Genomic DNA, 23,120 nt, shown 5'->3' on the forward strand with positions numbered 1-23,120 from the left:
TGCCACTGGTTTAAACACGAGTTACCAAAGCATGAATCCTATGTTGCTAATTGTGTGCATCCTATGAAGTACGTCTGTTTGCTTTAATATCACATTTACACTTTCTGATAAGGAAACTAGCTCATAATGTAACGGACAGTTATTCTGATGTGATGATGATGATGTGATTTGTTGCTTGTTTAATATTTCAGAAAAACACAAGCTCAGCACGCTCACAGAGATGGTGGGAAGTACAGGAAGCCAGCAACATGAACAGACAAGTTCAACAGGGAGCTGCTCCAAAGAAACCGAGCAGTCCACTGACCAGCACTCTACCGTCGAATCTGGAGACATCATGGATGCTGAATCTGTCAACACAAACCTTGGGAACTCTAACACCGGATGCTTTGAAGATGTCAAACATGTGCACAAGACAGAAGAGCAGCAGCCAGCAGACCTACAGACCACATCAGGAATGCAGACAGTCATTCAGGGTGTGGAATCAGATGTGGGAAGCCAAGAATCAGATGACTCCATTAGCTGTCATAATGACGGAGACGAGTCTTGCAGAAGTCATTGTTCATATTGTTCAACAACATCATCTGCATCATCTCTATCAGATTTTGAACAGTCTGATACAGAAGAGCAGCAGCCAGCAGACCTACAGACCACATCAGGAATGCAGACACTCATTCAAGGTGTGGAATCAGATGTTGGAAGTCAAGAATCAGATGACTCCATTAGCTGTCATAATGACGGAGACGAGTCTTGCAGAAGTCATTGTTCATATTGTTCAACAACATCACCTGCATCATCTCTATCAAATTTTGAACAGTCTGATTACTCTGATGAGAACAGTGGTGAGGTCAATATTGGCGGCAAGTGTCATGCATCAGATGCATATCGGTCAGAAAATACTGTCCCCCCTCCAATATTTGTGGAAGACTGGCAGACGTCCATTGTCTTGAACAAAGAAGGTGGCTGTCTAAAACAAGACAACTCCGATGTGGTTCTTCGCGTGCCAGCTGATGCTGTTGAGGACAACCCCGTCGAGGTACACGCTGCAGTGTGTGCTAATGTGGATCACATCAGAGACGTGCTGAAACTGTCAGATGATGAGGAGGTGATATCACCCGTTGCTGAGTACTGGGCTGGGGAAATTTTCCACTTCCAACGTCCTGTGACTGTGGAACTCCCCCACATTTTGCCCTCGGACTGTGACCCAGAACTCGTTTACGTTTATCATGTCTCCCGGAACCAACATGGCAAAGTCTGCGTGAGCAGGCTGAAACATGAGAAAGATGACGATACACCTGGAGGAGTGACTCTCCCACATGACCAGATCATCAGCCAGGATAAGGTAACCCTTTCACCTGCAAATGAAGAAACTGTACAAAATGTGGAATCTGAGGCAGCAGCAAGTACTGGAGAACCAAATTCACATGATGGTATGATAGAACGATTGGGCAATTTCAAAATTTTACCAGAGGGCATAGTGACAATTTCAACTTGCCGATTTTGTGGTTATGTTTGTGTCAAGTGCAATGCCAAGAAAAAGAAAAATCCTCCTTTATATGTCATGGGATGTGTTCGTGACAGCTCTGAGCGATGGATCGAGATTTCCTCTTGTGTATGGGATGCAAGACTGAAAATCAGTGACTTCAGAAAGGTAAGAGTTTATGCATGACATATATGGAAACCATTTGCTCTTTGTTGAGGACCATCAGCTTTAAGTTTACTTTTGGGTCTTGGAAATAGTGTGGGAGCATACACATGCATGGACAGTCTGTGATTACTATGGACGATACCTGTACTGCTGTTTAATTTTGTATTGTTTTAATGCAACTGTTAGTTAATAATGCTGCTTGTTCTTGTGTGCATAAAATCTAGATTTGTAGTCACTTAAAAAATTGGTTTACACTTTTTTTTTTAACTCTAAAACGTATTCTTGTTGAAATGATAGAATTTTACATTTTTGATAGTGACTGGTATATTGCAGATCTGAGAGTGTTATATATATTCTAGAATGTGAAAATGCTACTGTTTAATAACACATTGTTACACACATACGTTGCTGATTACGATAAGAAACGATAATGTATGTTTGGTCAGAAAAATTTCATTCTCAAGTCGTAAGGTACGAGAAATGTGCCCAAACTGTCATAAGAAGGTTCATTCTTCAATAAAAACTAATCACATTTTAACTTTTGAAGCGTAGTGGCTTCTCCATGGCTACGCTAAAACATATTTGAGAGGAGAAAGAGAGGAAGAGAGAGAGGGAGGGAGAGAGATTGGCGCACCAGAGTGATCCAACAATTTTTAGTTACTTTTTATAAGAATACTAAAACAACAACAAGAACAGAACAAAAACAACAAAAGTACAGGAAGTAATGACACTCTTAGTGAGACAAAGGCACACAAGTCCAAGCCAACTTCTTTTGAGTAAAGACCTTTCCAGTAAGCTTTTTTTCTATTCATTGATTATATTCAAAAGCACTCAGTTAAATAAACCAGGAGTTTGGTAACGCCTCCCTGTATTTTGCTCTTTTTTTTTTCTTTTTCTTTTTTTTTATAAAAACGCAATTTCTGTATGTTAGGAGTACGGAGTGGAGCCAGGAAACGACAAAAAGTACCTCAATCGTCTTGAAAACCTCACAGATTCTAAGCTGTACATGCGTCTCAGACTGTCCGAGGGGTTCAGTCACTGCCTGGATGTACAAGGGAACCCTTTACTGCCTGAATTGAAGGTGGGTTATGGTCATTAGGTTTATATTTGTCCCCACACCTGTCTCTGTCAGCTTTTATTGTGTGAATGCAATGATGCACATCGAGAAACAATCCTTCAAAGACATCAACCATGGGTCTTATTGACATACGTGATGGGTGTAAATTATATTGAATTGGATTACTCTTTTTTTTGTCACAACAGATTTCTCTGAGTGAAATTCGGGCTGCACTCCCCAGGGAGAGCGCGTCGCTACACTGAGAGCGCCACCCATTTTTTTGTATTTTTACCTGCGTGCAGTTTTATTTCTTTTTCCTATCGAAGTGGGTTTTTCTATATAATTTTTCTATTAATATAATTTTTCTATATAATTTTGACAACCCTTTTGTCGCCGTGGGTTCTTTTACGATTTGTGATTGTACCGTGATTCGAACCAGTGCTCTCAGAGTCTCTCGCTTCCTGGACGGACGCGTTACCTCTAGACCATCACTCCACTTAAAAAATCATCCCCAGCAGGATTCGAACCCGTGACCTCTGGATAAGAAGTCCAGCGCGCTATCCACTGCGCTACAGGGACTTAATCAGCAGATACACGACTGATATATCTCAGCATCAAACACAACACCAAATCACGAGTCACTGGTTGAGGCAGCAAATGAATTTAATTCTTGTCACTGGTTGAGGCAGCAAATGAATTTAATTCTTAGTGTGTACGTTTTGATATTGATGAAACCAGTGATGTAAATATGCTATGGTCTTCTGTATTGTCTTAACAGGTTGTCATCTAATATATTTTACATCCCGTCTGGACAAGGCCCTTTCATCATATCGCTTTAAGGAAGGGTTTTACCCTTCTTAAACATGAGCCAGTCAGTTGAATCATGTACTTTTCGTTCTATTTCTCTCTCTGTCTCTGTATCTTGAATCAGACTCTTTCTCATTTTAGTTTGATTCCAATATAAGAAATATTAGACTCGTAGTTCCGATACGTTTATGTCTTGTTTAATTTCTTACTGTGCCAGTTGGTTGTTTGCTGAACAGTAACGACTTGAAGAATTATAAGGTCAAGCTGGGACAAGACCTTTTTTGTGAGTGTTTGGTTTAAGTTCGATGTGTAAATGTGCAAAATGATGCTTGAATTACTACTTTATTTTCTACACGCGTTTTACGTACTTTTATTTCACAAGAAGGATGTAATTGAGTACCCGATGTTACAAAGGCTATTCAGCTAATGACATTGAAAAGTTTCAGTGTTTTTAGTGTCTCTGTCTCTCTCTTTTTTGCTCTCCCAAGCAACAGCTGTTTCGCACTTTGTAGTGTTACCCGCTTCTGTCACAGTGCCTCCTGGTTAAAGACGTGTGACCAAAGAATGTTGCTGCTTTTGCTCGATGTCTCAGTATAACTCCCCTTAGAATTAAGACCAACGGACATAGTTTTCTTTTCAGACTCCAAAGACGTGGAATAGACTCCCTGACAACCCACGACACTCTTGAGTCCCTCGTCTCGTATAAATATGGCCTAAAATTATCACCTCTTCTCTCAGCATTAAGTTCTATTGAGACCTCATACAGAAAATTGAAAACGGAATGGGAAGCCCAGAGTGGCATAAGGCAATGCGCAACTTTCAGATAAAAAAAAAATCACATGGGACATGCAGGAGTTAAGGGAAATGAGCGAGCTGACAGACTTGCTGGTAACGCAACACCAACGAGTGGCCTACATCTAGGAAAATCGGAAATCCTCAGAAAAGTCAAAGAATATCAAAAAGAACAGGTACAAGGCCATCACACCATCGATCGCCTCAAAGAAATAAAAGCAGAGAGAGGGAGCGGCCGTAAGTCTAACATGAAAGGTAGAGCAGGATGCTTTGCAAATCAAACAAATATCGGCATCATTTCCAAACCAACATTGCGCAAATTTCTTCAAAACGGAACAGAGTCTCTGTAGGCTTTTCCAAATACAATAGACTGAGCAACACACTAGACGCCACGTTCTTGGCATCAGAGATCTCTTCCCATCCCTCTTGCGGCCAATCAGTGGCAGCCTCTGTGCGTGTGTGTATATGTGTGTTTGTGTGTATGTGTGGGCCTGTGTTTTTGAGTGCGTTTGTGCATGCGTGAGAGTGTAAGTGTACACAAGTGTCAGGAGAGTTCTGTGCATGTGTGTGTGTGTGTGTGTGTGTGTGTGAGGGGGAGGTGGGGGTGCAGGGAGGAGGTGAGATAGAGGATGAGGTATGTGAGTGTATGCATGCCTACAATGTGGGAGCATCAGGATATTGGAACGTATATATTATATATATATATATCTTTGTATATATGTGTGTGGGGTTGGGGGTGGGAGATATGGGCGTGTGTGTGTGTGCTTGTACAAGTAAGTGTTCATCTGTGTGTGTGAGTGTGTGTGCGTGTTTGTGTGTGTGTGTGTGTGTGTGTGTGTGTGCCGTGGAAGTTGCGATACATAGACTAGAAATGAGTGTGTGGAGGAGGGGGTAGAGGAGGTGCAGGGAAATTTGTGGTGTGTGTGTGTGTGTGTGTGTGTGTGTGTGTGTGTGTGTGTGAGTAGCAGACGTCCAGACGGTCCTCACTAGCTGGCTGGTACAGGCTACAGCCGAATAAACAATCTCATTGGAAGAGCAGGAGGGTATTGGAGGCAGACGCCTCCAGCAGTTCTTCCTGAGCCACAGCCAGATGGGCGGCCAAACTCTCGGCCACCTCGTATAATTGACAACTTTAATAGGACATCCACATTCATATGTTTTGCCCCAGATCAGTGTTGGATGATCATGTGTTACTGGGACAACTTCTCTGTCCATGCCACCAACTGCCCATGTGTATCTTTGAACCGAAGGAGCCAAGTGAGGCTCGAATGGTCAGTCCTCACTGTGAAAGGCCTACCAAGTAGGTGATATTTGAAGTGTCTGGTGAAACTGATGTTGCCTAGGAGTTCTTTCAGTGTGGTGCAGTATCTTCCCTGCTCTGGGGAAGATACTAGATTATCGCCCTCCGTCGTGCACTTGGAATGAGCACAGCCCCATTGGCTACATCACTAGCATCCGTGTCTAAAAAGAATGGCTCTGTTGCACTGAGCAAACATCAGAGGTTCCATGAGTATCTCTCACAGTTTTTAGACGGCTTCCTGCTCTTCCCCCATTACAACTTGTTATTCCGTCAGTCCATACCTTTCACCTTCGCAAAAAATACGATGATAGTTAACGAATCCAAGGGACCTTTCCACATCCTTCGAAGACTTGGGAATGGGCTCCTGGGCTACCGCCTGTATGTCCTCATCTGACATCACTAGCTTGTTTGAACTAACCATCCACCTCTGAAATTCCATCTACCATCGTCAGATGGGCTTCTCCTTCTCTGGTAAATATTGCAGGTGTGCGTCTCATGTGTTGCTTAATTGGTTTCGCATCACACGTATCGATGTCTTGTTCAGTTGCAGTGAAGTTGCCGAAATCGAAGTCACTTTTGGCGAACAGGTCTTGATAACTGAGGAGGAGCTGTTCCAGCTGTACGCACTGTTCCACTGTCAAGTTTTGGAGTCCTCACTTGCTGTCATGGGTGCTTGGGCAGACCTGATAAGCCAGAGTTGCTTGATGCATCAGAGGGCTCTACAATGTAAACAAACATTTTCAGAGTGTCTGGATAGTTCTTTTGCTCCATGGTCCTGTGTTGCACATCCATGGGTCATCGAGTAAAATGTCTTGAACTTTGTGGGTGACTGCCAGAAACTAGTCTTTGCTGACAGAACAATATGTGTCACTGATATTCAGCAGACCCAGGATTGGGTCTGTTTCTGCTCTTTGGACTGTACATGGTATAAGATCACTGTTGTTGCCAGGCTCGACGTAGTAGTCTCGCAGTTCCAGCTTACCCCTGACCCGTATTACTGAATTAGCAGGGACTACTGTTTTCCTAGACACTGACTTTTGCCACTGATTGGGTACTTTTGAACTTCACTCGTCCCCTTCCTGTAGAGTGACCGACCTCAGGTCCAGAATGGCACCTCAGTGGTTAAGTATATATATATATATATATATATGTGTGTGTGTGTGTGTGTGTGTGTGTGTGTGTGGCGTGTTTGTAAAGAGGAATTACGTCCGCATAAGAAGCAAGAGAATCTGAGTGCACTGGTTCGTCAGTATTGTCGGATGAAGCGATAAAGCTATATTCCGTGTGCGGTATGCGCTTGGCGCACGTAAAAGAACCCACAGCAACAAACGGGATGTCCCTGACAAATGTTTGTAGGAAAATTCAATACACTAGGAATAGGAAAACAAATACACTAGCAGCCAGAAAAAAAGTGTGATGCTTTCATTGTAGCAAGAGCAGTCCAAATTCCACACTGAAAAATATGTTGTGACAAAAAGAATAATGCAATATAATATTCTCTCTCTCTCTCCCTCTCTCTCTCTCTCTCTCTCTCTCTCTCTCTCTCTCTCCACACACACACACACACACACACACACACACACACACACACATATATATATATATATATATATGTGTGTGTGTGTGTGTGTGTGTGTGTGTGTGTGTGTATGTGATCTGTTTTTGTTTATGTTTTTTTTTTTTTTTAGAAATATGACATTCCAAGCATGCTAAGTTGCAAGAAATGCATCACACGTGGGAAGTTCTTTCCCATCTCCAATGACTGGATCCTGGAACCCCGTAACGGCTACGTCCTATCACCAGACCACGTGTTCGTTGTTGACGTCACCCACGTGGCAGCGAATGTGTCTCCGTCATGGCAGGACGTGGACCAGAGGGAAAAACTAACAACAGTTGTTGTGAAGGTGATCAGTCAGACTGAAACATAAAGTGAGCTGGTTATGAAGTGTAATGGCGTTTCTTATTGTTTTACTTGTCTGTTTACACACAACGTGACTATTTAACAGAACATTGCCTCGGTTGTCTTTGTGTCCGTGCTATCTATGTGCCTGTGTGTGCCTGTATTTTCTTCGGAAATATGTGTCTGTTGACACCGATTTTGCCTTGAAATTAGGTCAGATATATAGAGGGTAGGGTGGAGATGAAATGGGAATGGGTAGTTCCCACTAACGATCCAAATAATAATAATTTTTTAATCACCGTAAGAAACGAGTGTTTGTCGATTGTGTGCTGGAAAATGAGCTATATTATCTTAAGAACGCTGCATCAATTGGCATTTCATTGTTTTACGATGCGAATATTGACATATCAAACTTTCAATCTGTCCCTGTCTTCATCACGACGTTTTTTGTTTCGTTTAATTGCCAACCGCATTGTCAAGTGTGATTGCTCTGGACAAGTCACACTCTTTCTCGGCAAAATTATGATCAGTGGATCTGACAGGCAGACACAAAAGACCATGCACATACATTAGAACATAAGAACAATATTGTTGGGAAGTAACGTGAAAAGGAGAGGGTAGAGAAGAAGGGGTGGAATGCAGAAATAGACAGATGGAATGAGATATGAACTGATGAGCTTTCAAAACACACACACACACACACACACACACACACACACACACACACACACACACACACAGCGCGTGCACAAATTCAATATCTTTTTTTCAGATGCCTGAAAGTCAATGGACAAAAGAGCTCCAAGCCCTCAGCACAGCTGAATTGGAGAGCATGGCCAAGAATTTAAACATCTCCGAACCTCGTGGCACAGAAAGGTGAGAGAACCCCATAGCTGTTGCTTATTATCTATGTGACATTTACTCTTATATTTGAGGGCTATTTCTCTGAAGGTCTGCATTATCATTGACATTCACCTTGCTGAATATCAAAAACAAATTGTCCTGCGGTCTGTCGTACTCAGAAAACTGGATGTTAAAACCACCCAGTGAGTCAGTGTAAAAGTCTACCAGGTGTTAAAATCACACTGGTCAGTGTAACAGACAGTGTACAAGCTTCAGAACAAAGGTAAGTGATTTTTCTGTGAAATTGATTAATAATTTGTCATCGCGTTATTGTTTAATTTTTGAATTATTAGTAAATTATTGAGAGAGCACCAGCCGCCGTGGCGAAGTGGTTAGCGTCACGGACTGACGGCTGGGAGGACGCGGGTTCGAATCCCAGCGGAGGTGGGTTTTTCTGCCCGTGGCCGGCTCCTACCCAGCGTTGAGTGTGCTGTGGGCCTAAATGGGGAGACTGGGACCACACAGTCGAGTGTCATCCACTTCAAGGATGCGTCTTTGGGTGTGTTGCTCTAATTACCTAACCAACACTGCAAGTATCTGTATCTCTCGCCGGGATATCATTATGACAGGAAGCATAGAGTACAGCCTTGTCACGCAGTCCCAAACCAAAATAGACCTCCATAGCCACATCGTCTTCATCATCGTCATCCTCCTCCTCCTTCATCATCATCAATATAAAAAAAATATAGTCTCAAAGTCTGTGGCCTTTCATGCCCTGCTCTCATGGTGACCTCAGTTTCGATACCCCTCCACTTCCGTACTTGGGGTGAGTCCTGTCAATGTCGTCAGTGTCGGCAGATTCATGGGTGGCTGTTGTTTGAGGGACGTGGTGGCGGTCTCCACTCTGGGAGGGACACTCACGCAGTCTGGCTCCGCGACTAAGCCATTATTGTCGTTAGTAGGGGGCTTTGTAGGTGGTGTCCTAAGTACGTTAAAACAGAACAGGCACCACTGAACACCACCGAAGTGACTCAGCAGCAGTGCAGGGTCTCCTCTGGTGTGTGGCCTCCTGGCGACCTAACATCGATGGTTCCCTGTGGACTGCCGACGCTGGAACTGCGACGGACGAACCCGGGTGTGGCCTTGTATGGGGGAATCTAAATGAGTGGCATGGGAGAAATGCCACTGAAATGGTGCAGATGATGGGGCAGCAAAAAATATATATATATATTGAGAGGGCTCAAAACTCCCCGGAAGAACCTGAAGTTTTCCGCAAAATACAATCTGCTATGCAACAATACCCAGATGCACCCTTCCACCGTCTAAGAGGAGACAACCTGACTAAAATCCGCAATCCCACGGCTTTCATACAGTACCAATAGGATGAATGGCTGTTGGGTTAAACAGTCACTGACTGTATGCAGTCTGGCCCTAGGGCGACACCAGGCTGACGGACTCCATACAGATGGACATCCATTGCCCTTCCCTGATAAGAGGCTCTGTCAGGGCGACCGAATATTTTCCCTCACCACATAGAACACCTTTCTACTGATACTGACAAAACCCTGTCTCGCGTGCACCTCGGGGACCAGCTGCATAGCACGAGACATAAATTCAGATCCCCAAAACCCAAAAACAGGCGTGGTAAAAGAGGTGGGAAAAGATTGTGCTTAGGTAGCAGAATGACAAAAGCAGAGCGGCTGTCAAAGAAATTCTTTAGAATCGGCAGTTGGAATTGTTCCAGCGAGAGAATGAAATCTCAACAATTGAGAGACTGGCATGTGATTTTGACATTTTATGTCTCCAAGAGACCAGGACAAGTGCAGACAGACCAATACATTTTGAGAATTTCACAGTCTTTCAAAGGAATGAGTAGCAATCATACTGAACAAAAACCTAAAAAACAAAGTTTCCACCATAAATCTAGAGAAATGGTGTAGCAACTCATGTGAACTAGTGGGGGTGCGTCTTGAGAAACCTGACGGAATTCACAAAAGCGTCGTGCTCCTCAATGCCTATGTTCACCCAGGAACCTGCACAACAAAAGAGGATTGGGCCTTTTTAGAGGAAATAGAGAACGAATTTGGAGACTCAGTCATTATCTGTGGAGACCTTAATGCAAGATCAAAGTTATGGGACCAGCGGAACACCAACCCACAAGGACTCGCACTTGAAGGAATGATAGGGGAAATTCTTCTTAGCCCATTAACAACCACATCCCTAACTCGCCTTGGAACAAGACAAGGGGACAGTGACAGTGTGATCGACATCGCTCTAACATCTCCAAAATTCAGAGCAGAAATGAATGCAGAGACGCTTCCACACCAAGGTAGTGACCACCTCCCAGTAGTTTTCAATCTACAGAAACTATCAGATAAACCCTGTATGAAACAGCATGATCCATTTCAGTATGAAACCAAAGAGACGACCGTCATAAAAAAATTAAGACGCAGAAGAAACAAAAGAACGGCACCGAACAGGATGCAAACTATTCAGCCCCCATGGTGGAATACCAACACAGAGAGAGCCTGGATAGAAAAACATGCGGCTGTTAAACTTTGGCAAAAAGAGAGAACAAAACCATCTCCAGATAAAGAGATTGAAACAAAAATGAAAGAAAAAACGAAACAGTTTGAAGTCATTGCTCAAGAGGCCAAAAATGACAAGTGGAAACAGATTTGCGAGGCACTCAGTTATGACACAACATTGACAGAGTTCTGGCAATTTTATCGTCGCATGGAATGGAAAACGTGCACAACAACAACCCCAGACATGTTAGACACTGACGGAACCAAGCTTAAGACAAACGAAGAAAAAGAATCCACCCTGCTCAAACGTTTCATACAACAGAGCGATCAAAGAAACTTAGATGAAAAAAAGAAATATGTTGAGGAGTTAAACCAAACCCTTATGCAGACTGGACCCGATGATGACTTGACAATAGATGATCTAAACAAAGCAATAGCTAAATGCAAGAAAGAATCGGCTCCTGGCCCAGACAAAGTACACTACTCGGACATCAAGGAGCTATCAGAAGAAGACAGAAGCAAACTTTTCAATCTATATCAAAACAGTTTCCACAATGGACATGTGCCGGAGGACTGGACACACAGCTTCTTAAAACCCATACCAAAACCAGGAAATGACCATCGTCAGGTAGGTGGCTACCGGATCCTAACCATGCAAAACATTGCTGGAAAGCTCATGGAACGCATGATAGCCAGGAAACTTGTAAGGGATCTTGAACACAGGCACATTCTCCATTCAAATCAAGGTGGTTACAGAACAGGCAAGTCCACATGGGAAAATGCAGCTGCTTTTGCATATGAGGTGTATGAAGGATTTCAAAGAAAAGAAGAAACACTGGCAGTAGCAATCGACCTTGAAGATGCCTACAATAAAGTCCAGTTTGCACACCTCATGGAGCTGCTACTAAGGTATGGAGTAAGTTTGACACTGACAAGATGGATAGCAGCAGCGCTTTAGGAAAGAACCGTCGTCCTATGCCTCAGAGGTTGGATGTCTGCACCTTCTAAACTATCCATGGGACTGCCACAAGGGTCTCCGCTCTCTCCTGTCCTCTACAATGTCTACACGAAGGGCCTTGCAGACTTAAACAACAATGGAATAGCTCGGGTGCTTACTCTTGCGGATGATGGCCTGGTCTTCAAAACTTCAAAAGATGCTCAGGAAAGAACTAAAGCCGTCCAGAAACAACTAAACAATATTGCTCAATGGTGCAAAGACACAGGATCTTCCATCAATCCAGCGAAAGCCCAAACGTTGCTGTGCACCCTCAACAACAGAACCACGAGCAAATCACCACCACCTGTGTCATTCGACGGGATTCAGATCTAGAAAACCGAATGCCTACGCTACCTAGGAATACACTTCGACAGGATGCTGACCTTCAGAAAACATACGGAAAACACTGTTCTCAAATGCAAAAAGGGCCTTTCAGTCTTAAAAGCAATGGCAACCAAAGGTATTGAACAATGCCACCTCTTCCTGCTATACCAATCACTCGTCCTCAGTGTGATCAACTACGGACTTGGGCTAACAACACCATCTCAAAGCAACCTCCTAAAATTAGAAAGAGTTCAAAATGAAGCTATGAGGCTGATCCTTGGAACAACAAAAGACACGCCCACAGAAACTTTGCGATACCTGCTTGACCTTCCTTCAGTGCAGACCAGAAACAAGCTAGAACAGGTCAAGACCTACTTCAAAGCATTAGAAAACCCTCAAAACCCACTGCATGATGCAGTCAAAGAACCAAAAGGCAGCCATCTAGGGCGAGGAAGATCATGGATGGGGCAAGCAGAAGACACAATCCAGCTAGTATGCCGACTACAAGACCTGAAAGAAACAAAAGAATGGGATAAAAAAAAACCCGAAAACCTCAACCATCTATTCAACACAGCCATTTCACTCACTCTAGGAAGACATTGTTGGGAATGGCCAGAGGGCAAAACTGATACGGAAGTGAAGCTACTCATAGAAGAAAACAGTAAAGAAGAGGACATCATCATATACACAGATGGCTCAGTCACCAAAGACCAATCCGGTTGGTGATTCACTGCGAAACAAAATGGAAAAACAATTAGGGAAGAGAATGCTGCCTACAAAGCCACAACCTCCAGCCTAACGATGGAAGTTGAAGGTGTGACACATGCCCTCCAGTGGCTATTGTCCATCCATACGCCCGGAAACCAACATGCCATGATTCTAACCGACTCAATGAACCTCATACAGAAAATTGAAAACGAATGGGAAGCCCAGAGTGGCATAAAGCCACTCTGCAACTTTCAGATTAAAAGACTGACATGGTCATACTGCCCGGGACATGCAGGTGTTAAGGGAAATGAGCGAGCTGACAGACTTGCTGGTAACGCAACACCAACGAGCGGCCTACATCTAGGAAAATCGGAAATCCTCAGAAAAGTCAAAGAATATCAAAAAGAACAGGTACAAGGTCATCACACCATTGATCGCCTCAAAGAAAAAAAAGGTAGAGAGAGGAAGCGGCCGTAAGTCTAGCATGAAAGGTAGAGCACGATGCTTTGCAAATGAAACAAATATTGGCATTATTTCTAAACCAGCATTGCCCAAATTTCTTCAAAACGGAACAGAGTCTCTGTAGGCTTTTCCAAATACAATAGACTGAGCAACACACTAGACGCCACCTTCTTGGCATCAGAAATCTTGTGTTTAAAAGAAATAATATACGATTCAAATCTATATTTAATAAAAATGCCAACTAAATCTGTTTGTAACAAACAGGAACCACTGAACACGCCGAAGTGACTCGGCAACCATGTAGGTTCTTCATTGCTGTGTGTCCTCCTAGCAATTTAACATCAATAGTTCCACGTAGTCGTCCCGTCCGGTGCTGAGCCTGCTGCAGACAGATTTATGTGTGTCTATATATGGAGGAATGGGGGACTCGAAATGAGCGGCGTGGGAGTAATACTTCTGAAACCCTGCAGATGGTGGGGTAGGAAAAAATGATGCGTAAATAGATAGGCTTGATAGGTGCATACAATGATATATTGATAGACATATATATATATATATATATATGTGTGTGTGTGTGTGTGTGTGTGTGTGTGTGTGTGGAGAGAGAGAGAGAGAGAGAGAGAGAGGTAGACAGATCGATAGATAGATAGATGGTTGGATGGATAGATGGATCAACAATAGATGAGTAAAACCCATTAAAATAAACATTTTTCGTTCGTACGCATTGTATCAATTTCTTCCAATCCTCAAAAGTAAATTTCGAAAAAAAATGTACATGTTCTGTTTCAGTCGCAGGGATCAGTTCATACAAAGGCTTACCCGTGAAGGACCAGTCAAAGTGTTACTCCATCTCGTTTCTCAAGTGTCTCACAGCCACAACAGTCGCGTGCCAGATGTTTCCAGCCCTCGCACTACTTCCCCACAGATGCCGCAGGGGTCTGAATCACCCAGTGTGATTGGAGGATCAGATGAAACTGAACCAGATCTTCATGAGACTCAGAGGAAGAGGATCCACACTACTTCTCCACAGATGCCGCAGGGGCCTGCATCACCCAATGTGGATGGAGGATCAGATGAAACCGAACCAGATCTTGAAGAGACTCAGAGGAATGGGATCCACACTACTTCTGCACAGATGCCGCAAATGTCTGGACTAACAATCAGTGTGAACAGAGGATCAGCAGATGAAACTGAACCAGACTGTCATGAGACTCAGATGAAGCGGACTCACTGCAGTGGATCTCAAAACATACCCTACGGAATACAGGAGACCTTAAATGAGCTGCCTCGGCCAGTGTTCCAAGAAAGCATACATTTCAGTATGCCCACGTCTGTCACAAGTGAGCCGAAAACAGATTTCAGCTACAGCAAACGGAACGAGGAACGTGACGGACCACACGAAGCACAGTGCATACTGGACAGCGCCCCGCGACTTTCCCATGCTTCCTCTTCCTCTTTCTTACGGAACTATGAGAGAAGTGGGACTCCCCACGAATTGAACAGCATTGGGAACATGTCATCGACACAAGCATGGACACGGCGGCAACAAGCAGATGGCCTGCCAAGCAGATCATTGAGATATTCTAAAGAAACCGTTCAAGGAGGAGATGGCATGGAAGACTACTTTGCCGAGATGGGGAAATAGTCTATTACCCTGTTCTCTGCTACATGATGGGTTTACTTGTCATACTGTAATTGCAGCTGTATTCCCTACACAACAGGTTAAGCCGTCACCGTCTCGTGATTTCCCGAAGTTTCTTTTAGCCAGAAAGAGAAATAACGTCATTACTGTTGTCAAACCCAGAAGAAGACTATATTTCTGTCACGAATAAACACGAACACACTCCAAATTGTGCATGATATGTGGCTGAAAGCGTAGACAGCCTGTCCGTTCGGTCAGCGATTGAAACGATGTGGCACACAGCTGACGGCAACAGGCAACACTGATCAGCTTCAAGCTAGCATAGGTGGATATGTTGACCCTCAGTGTATCAGAGGCAGTGGTTGTTCTGAGATTTGCACAACAGTGGTATATCACGAGTCACACGAGAATGAAATTTGTGAAAGCAAAAACAACTTTGTGTGAACCTTGGGAGCGGGGGGTAGGTGGGCGTTGTCAAGAGAGTGGGTTTGGGAAAGGGAAAAGGCGATCACCGCGAGAACAACAAAGGCAAGGCAAAGAAAGGAAGTGGCCAGGGGAGGGAGAGGAAGAGGAAGAGGCTGTAATTAGATACTTTGATGATGGCTGTCTCAGTTTTTGATTGCTGGTTCAGTTAAAACATCTTGGATACCAAGACTTCATTTGGTGGGTTTCTTTGTTTGCATGCTTGTTTGTTTTGTTAATTATTTTGTTGACAATGACATGTTTTATGTATCAAGAAACGTAAACTCATACAGCTAAGAATTTCCAGTTTTAAGCTCGGTCAATTTCCTTTCAGAAAAACAAGACATATGGTGTGCATACTTTTGACAAAACATGTAGCCTGAAGATTAAACTTAATATACCAAATTTCATTGAAAATACCCTGGCAGAGGCCCGGCAGCAGTAGTTATGTCTCCCTGGCACTGAACGGGCAACGTCTGACAGCTGCTGGACTGCAGAAAAAAAAGAAACGTTATGACCTGATTGGTAGCAAGAAAATCCTAGTGCTTCAAAGATGACCTTGACAGAAATAAATTATGAGCAGAAATTGCAGATTGAATTCCATGAAATGATTCATTTCAGTCCAATAGCGATTTAACCTGACCTTTCACCACGAAATGAGTCAGAACGTTTTCTGTTCAATTTTATATTTTCTTGAAAGTGCGCATAACTTTATTGCCGTCAGTAAAACTTGGATTCAGTTCAAAAGAGTTTATCATCTGCTTCAAGCAGTTAAAACACAGAAAAAAGATTAGGCACATCCAAATGTTTGTCAATAGATAAACAAGCAACATAAAAATGAAAAGAAAAAGAAAGGAAAGGTACACCCTTCCTGGATTTTTATATTACATCAGGGAAAAGGAAAATATTCAAGCCGTCAGGTCCGGGCGCCTTGTTGGGGTTGGCACGTGAAAATCACCTTATGACTGCTGCTGTCCAGTTCCACAGGGCAAGAGAAAAGTGACCGACGTGGCTCCTCGCACACCCCATGGAAATCTTGCCTGTGACACCCAGCATGAAACTGATTCATGTCAATGACAAACTGATGAGGATCATCAGAAATCACGCGCTTTGGTTTGCTTTCCACTACTGTTTATTATTATTTTCCCTTCATCACTTGTATAAGCAAACGCTATTTGCCAATAAGATTTGTCATCGTCACTGTCACTCTCTCTCTCTCTCCCTCCCTCTCTCTCTCTCTCTCTCTCTCTCTCTCTGTTGTAATATTTTTGCCAGTTTTTTATGCTGTTCTTATTATGTATCCAGGTAATGTCATGCTCTTGTATTGCTTGCTTGTGATATTTTCACTTTTTTGTGGGGCAGATGAAAACAAGCCATTTGTGCACAGCTGATTTGTTCTCTCTCTCTCTCTCTCTCTCTCTCTCTCTCTCTCTCTCTCTCTCTCTCTCTCTCTCTCTGTCACTTTCTCTGTCTCTGTCTCACTCGTGTATTCTTTTTCCTCTTCTGTCTCTTTTTTAGAGGCACAGATGTGTGTTTCTCTTTTTCTATTTTCATACAAGCTAAAGTTCGTGGCACCTTCGTTATAATACAGAGGAGTCACCTGGACCTGAACATGTTCTGTACATACCGGAATGATAATGTTGATGACGAGAATTTGCTTTGTTTTTTCGATGTCTGAATGTTCGTTCTATATGTTGTTATGATTAGTGTATTATCGCAGTAAAAATAAGAATGATAATGAGAAGAAAAAGAAGAATACATTATTATTATTATCATTATTGTTGTTGTTGTTATTTTTTTAATAATTATTTTATCATTATCGTTATTGTTGTTGCTGTTGTCACTACTGTCAGTGTTATTGTGCATGTTTTGTATCTTCATTTTTCTATTGTGAATATTGATATGGATAGTTTATCTTCATTTTGCGAGACTTTGTAATTGTGATTATCCATGGCTGACTGCATTGTGTAAGTTGCTATTTTTGTTCCTTTTTTTTCAAAACTGTTGTTCTTACTAGCTGTTGTGGATTGTCTTTTTTGTAAGATTAAATTTTTATTCTATGAGTAAGATAGCAGTTGATATGTATGTGTAAACCTGTGTAAACATTAATGGTTTGTGTTTATTTTAGTAGATTTGTATGTATCATTGCATTTTCGCGTCTTCAGATGTATTGATTTCATTGTATTTATGTTAGTGTCTGAGTGTATGCAGAAAGAAATGTTGCATGCGTGCATACTTCGTATCCTTGAGGGTAATTTTAAGCAAAGATGTTACTTAACCCTTTCACCGCCAGTCAAGTTAGAGTGCAAAATTCACTTGTGCAGTGAACACAGAAAATATGGTGTCTAAGAGTAACTGGGGGTTCCCCATGCGGTGTGTAGAAAATATGGCCTATTCCACCACCGAACATAAAGAGCAGTAGGTTCACGGATAACAGACCCATGATCTGGTCACCTTTCAGTGACATGGGTTAAACATGTTTTTTGTCTTTTCTGTTTTTTGATGTTTTCTTTTCTTCATAATGAACAGTTCTTATTTTTATTTGTTTCGATTTTACTTCATTTATTTATGGCTCATACATGTTTTGGTTTTCTTCATCCCCCAAATATATTTTGTTTAGAAAGATAATTTTGCTCCGCATTCTGTTAATTAAAATGCTGCAAATAATTTCACCAACCCAAGGAACGTTTGTCTCTCAAAGCATAATGTGCTAAAATGAAACATATGACTTGATATTTTTTTATCTTGAATTTATGTTTGCATGGGGATAGTAAGAGCTTTACGCGTGTGAAAGTGGATTTTTGTAATGGGAGAGACCATGGTGAAATTTGTGTGAGTCCACCAGAGAACCAATATTCCTGTGCTAGCGAGGAAGGAAATGTTTTTTTCAGGCCAGTACTATTTGGGATGTGACTGACTACGTGACCTGATAAATGTGTGCGTAATATAGACGGCGAATTGAATGAGAATGCGCTAGAAATGTTGTTAGTGCTTTGTACATTTTACGCATGTAAGAAGATGTATGTCAACCACGTCATTCTGTTGATAAGCTGAAGTTGAGAAAATATCCTATGCATGCCATACACATGATGTTGATCACTTTGTTTTGATAATGATTGTTATGCTGTTAAAATAATGCATGTTTGATCTTCATTCTGAAAGAAGGTTTAAGTTCTTGGTGGTTGATACCCGTATTGCAAGGTCTGATGGCTACTGTGATCATTGTGGCTGACTACTGCTTTTGAGCCATTGTGGTTCTCTATAGTGTATTCTCGTTTTGTTTTAATTTCGGTTTTGATATTGTTAAATCTGTTGCTGTTGTTTTTGTATCCACTATTTTTATCATCACTTTGATTTCACAAGCTACAAAGATGTCCCCCCCCCACCCCCCCCGATGTCGTCGTTTTCCATCAGGCAGTGATAGATTCCACAATAAATCCAGTGCCCGATGTCGTCGTTTTCCATCAGGGCCTGGATGTATGCTCTGTGTGGGTTTGTCATGGACCAGAAAGCATGGTTATACCATCGCTGACCAAGATCGAATTGTGGCATACAGACTGACTGCAAATCATACCAGGCTTGAGGTGTGTTTGGTGTCGCGTTTGTTTGTTTTTTGTGGGGGGGTTTTCTTGATGAGTTTAATTACTTGGACCTCTTTGCATTCATTTGGTGTCAATTGCATGCTAATTGTACATATGATATATTTGGTATTAATTATTCATATCTACAGCTCTGACCATGTAACAACCTAGGTTTTTTATCTATAGGATCCGTCTGCATTTGTGGCGGACACAGAACTGGTTATCTGTTTCCATTTTAGAGATATCAGTTTCACTGCTGATAGTTCGGTAGGAGGTTTCTTTGTGTTGGGTTTTGAAACTTGATCGACGTCCGTTCTGATTTTTGTATTTTGTGAACAATGTTTGAAGTCTGATACTAAGCGCACTGCGATCATGAAACACTACAAATTTCATTTTATGATTGGCTGAGTCTTGGCCTTCAAAGACTAAATGATTGATTCCCGGCGTTTCTGTTCATTCTTGTTATTTATTTATTTATTTATTTTATTCTTTTTATATATTTTTTCTTTGAGCGGTGGTCTGATTCGTTTTTCCTTCTTCCTCTTTTTAATTAAAAACAAAAACAAAACAAAAACTTATTTATAGAGTGTGAATAGAATAGAGTTAGAAATGAAAATGACAAATTCATAGCAGTGGTTCTTATTCTGCATTTTTTTTTTTTCAACGTACATGCTGATCTAGAATACATTTTTTTTTTATTGCGTGGTAACTCAACTGGCTGTATTTTATTATGTTTACGTATGCCTTCAGTGCAAGGTGGTTTTTTGTTTGTTTGTTTGTTTGTTTTTGTTTTTTTTTGGTTTGTTTGTTTGTTTTAACCTTCTAGCTTAACCGTTTTCATGTTTATTTCTGGATCGGTTGAAGGATTGTGTGGCGTGCTTTGAATGTACTTGTATTTCCAACTGCATTAATGAAGATGCATTGCATTAACTTGTATCATTAGACAATATATGATAATAGACAATGTATTATAAGACAATGGAATTGTTGTTATAACAGTTTGATCGTTTGGTTGGTGACGGAGAAAGTGACCTGCTGCATGGCCTGGTGTGGAGTTGTCCCTGGCCATGGAAATAAAAGCGATGAAGTGTTCCACTTTTCGATTTTCACAGCCTGAGCTGTAGTGAGGAGGACACCATTTGTTTAAACTTTCTGAGCATCGGTGTTTGAGGGCTGAACTCTGCAAATCCTAATGTACTGTCTGCAGTTTGAGTTGTACTGTCTGCAGTTTGAGTTGTACTGTCTGCAGCTAGCGCGCTACAATATGCAATTCACGTTGAACTGTCTGCAATTCGCGTTGTACTGTCCGCAGTTTGAGTTTTACTGTCTGCAGCTACTGTTGTATTGTCTGCAGTTTGAGTTGACTGTCTGCAGTGAGCGATGTACAACATGCAATTCACGTTGAACTGTCTGCAGTTCGCGTTGAACTGTCTGCAGCTAGCACTGTACAATATGCAATTCACGTTGAACTGTCTGCAGTTCGCGTTGAACTGTCTGCAGCTAGCACTGTACAACATGCAATTCACGTTGAACTGTCTGCAGTTCGCGTTATACTGTCTGCAGTTCGCGTTATACTGTCTGCAGTTTGAGTTGTACTGTCTGCTGTTCCCATTCTGCTTATTATTACCGACGTTTTTATCCTCAGCTAATGTGTGGCATTGTGCTCTTGTATGCGATATTGTACTCTTGTATATTTGGAGTGTGCTTAACTGAACACTGTCATGAGACTTAACCAACATTATTGAAAGTGCGTGATACTTGGCTGTGTGGTTCCATTAATAAGTCGAACTTAATTAACCCTTTCACTACCAGTTTAGAGTGTAAACACTTACTCGGGCCAGACGCATGGAAAAATGGCGTCTAATAATACCTAGGATTCCCATGTGACGTGTACGAAATATGGCCAAATCTGCATCCGAAATTTAAGAGCATCAGGTTTGTGAACAGCCGAACTATGATCTGGTCGCATTTCAGCAATGTAGTGCTCAACTTAACCAGTGAAAGGGGTTAAGGTCTGTTCACTTTTGTGATGTTAAACGTAGATGGTCCGAAGTTTCCTATGATGTACGCCAGAGTCTATATAGAAGCCAGCTGCGATATTTAAAAAAAAAAAGAAAAAAAAAAGCCTCCACGGAAGCATAAGAGTAATCACAAAATGGTAGAGCTCGAGTCCCCACACGGTATCACCTGATACACAGCTGGTAGCAGTATTGGTTTTCAGACACTGGTCATATTATCAGTGTATGGGTTCCAGTGGGTTCCCTGATTACATGTCTCTACCTGGTCTTTGCTGGGGTGGTGTCATCTGTAGCATCCTTCGTTCCCATGTATTGTGCTCGTGTGGCACTTTTGGGAAGACTGCATCTCTTTCATCTCTTTTTAACACTGTGGTGTCTATTTGCCCCGCCTCGCCCCTCCCCCCCTTCCCCCCCTTCCCCCCTCCCCACCCACCCCTCCCGACCCCCTGTAATCTCTCGCTCTCACCCTCTATGTGCGTCTCTCTATCTGGCTGTCTGCCTGTCTCCCTCGCTGAAGAAGTCCTGCTCACTTATAATCATAATCCAGTGCATAATGAACGTTCCGTCATGTAGCTTTAACGCGTTTTTATCTTTGTATGTCTTCGGGTTTGTTTTCTTTAAAGTATATTACAGCGTGTACGTTTCTTTCAAATACGGCTTTCTGTGATACTGTTTCACTTTTGGGGGCTTATGTGTGTAAACAAAGTACGTCTATGGGATAAACCCAATTTGGTTTTCATAGCATGTACGTGTATATATATGAATGTACGTATGCGAACACCACATTTCAATTATATTTATTCTCCTACAAACCAATCATTAGGACGTTAGTCTACCGGATGAAACTGTATTTGGCAACAATGAGTATTTCATTTCTTTTAGCCTCCGGATCAGCAATGTTTTTCTTGGATCATTCGTGGTTCGTTGCTGGATTAGCCTTCGCGTCACGGTATAAACGCTTTTTTTAAATTAGGTTTTTTGTTTAAAGGCAGCATAATGTTCTTTTTCCTGTCAGCAGTTAAAAGGAAAGAAAACTGAATTATAGACTGACCTGGCACACAGAGTGACACTAACTACATCAGCGGAGTGTTTATTGAACAACAATAATTTAGACAGGGAATTGGTATACCGAGAACGAGCATGCTAAAAACAATTACACCTTCTTCGACCTCCATTTTGCCTGAAAAGTTGGACACTGTAGGGATCGTTCATCATGCTACAGTTGCTTTTGTTTTAAATATTTGAGCAACAAAGTAACAGAAAATACAGGAACAATTTAACAGTTGGATAGATGTATATATTACCCCCCAGAAATCAGCTTCTGGGAAGTGTTTTGGGGTTTTGTTAATGTGAAATGGGAAAATTTGACACTTTGATCTTCTGCATAAAGGTCGTAAAAATAATGATATGCCGATCGACGTGGGCTGCTTTGGGTGGAATAGTTCTCCACTTCCGGAGAACATTTCCGGTTCGACAAACGCTCGTTTCACACAGGGAGCAAAAATATGACTTGGATCATTTTCGGTTTCGTTCTTTTCTTTTTATTATCTTATTTTTAACCAGCAGGAAAAGAGCCATGTGGTCTTTGCCTTTTGTGTGTAGCTTTTTAATAGATCAAAACAAACGCGCCTGTTTGTGCACACCCCCACACACACACACATACACACACATGAATCGATGTCATTATAGAGGCTGTCTGTGCACCATCTATGCTTGCTTTGATTTTGCTGCTTTATGCACAAATAAATATATGATAAAGTGATTCGTTGTTGTGCATGACTCCAGAGGAAAAGTGTGTTCTGTGCATTTCATTCTGTGAATCTATCACTGTCTCTGTCTCTCTGTCCCCTCTCTGTATTTTGCCCTCAGTGTGTGTGTGTGTGTGTGTGTGTGCGCGCGTGCGTATGTTTGTGCGTGAGAGAGAGATTACACACTCTCTCTCTCTCTCTCTCTCCGTCTCTTTCCTTACCACTTCCATTTCCCTCTTCCTCATTCATCAAAGATGTTCTCTAACTGTCTCTGTTTATCATCGTATTTTTAGCCTCCAAGGAAGC

The 23,120-nt window shown here is 42.1% G+C and overlaps 1 protein-coding gene and 1 non-coding gene across 7 annotated transcripts in view; one reads left to right on the top strand and one right to left on the bottom strand.

The window, feature by feature from the left end:
- The window catches only part of LOC143287682 (uncharacterized), a 37,142-nt gene extending 14,314 nt beyond the window's left edge, over positions 1-22,828 (top strand). For all 6 annotated transcript variants that reach the window (XM_076595866.1, XM_076595870.1, XM_076595868.1 and 3 more), the window contains 5 exons: positions 192-1,648; positions 2,577-2,726; positions 7,290-7,505; positions 8,274-8,377; positions 14,153-22,828. In XM_076595866.1, the coding sequence (XP_076451981.1) occupies positions 192-1,648; positions 2,577-2,726; positions 7,290-7,505; positions 8,274-8,377; positions 14,153-15,008 (2,783 nt within the window). In that variant the 3' untranslated portion in view covers positions 15,009-22,828. The remainder of the gene's footprint in view (positions 1-191; positions 1,649-2,576; positions 2,727-7,289; positions 7,506-8,273; positions 8,378-14,152) is intronic.
- Positions 3,209-3,281, bottom strand: Trnar-ucu (transfer RNA arginine (anticodon UCU)). The gene has a single exon. It is a non-coding gene; the product is annotated as a tRNA-Arg (tRNA).
- Positions 22,829-23,120: the final 292 nt, after the last annotated feature.

Source organism: Babylonia areolata, chromosome 11 (genome assembly GCF_041734735.1).
Source record: "Babylonia areolata isolate BAREFJ2019XMU chromosome 11, ASM4173473v1, whole genome shotgun sequence".
Lineage (NCBI taxonomy): Eukaryota > Metazoa > Mollusca > Gastropoda > Neogastropoda > Buccinidae > Babylonia > Babylonia areolata.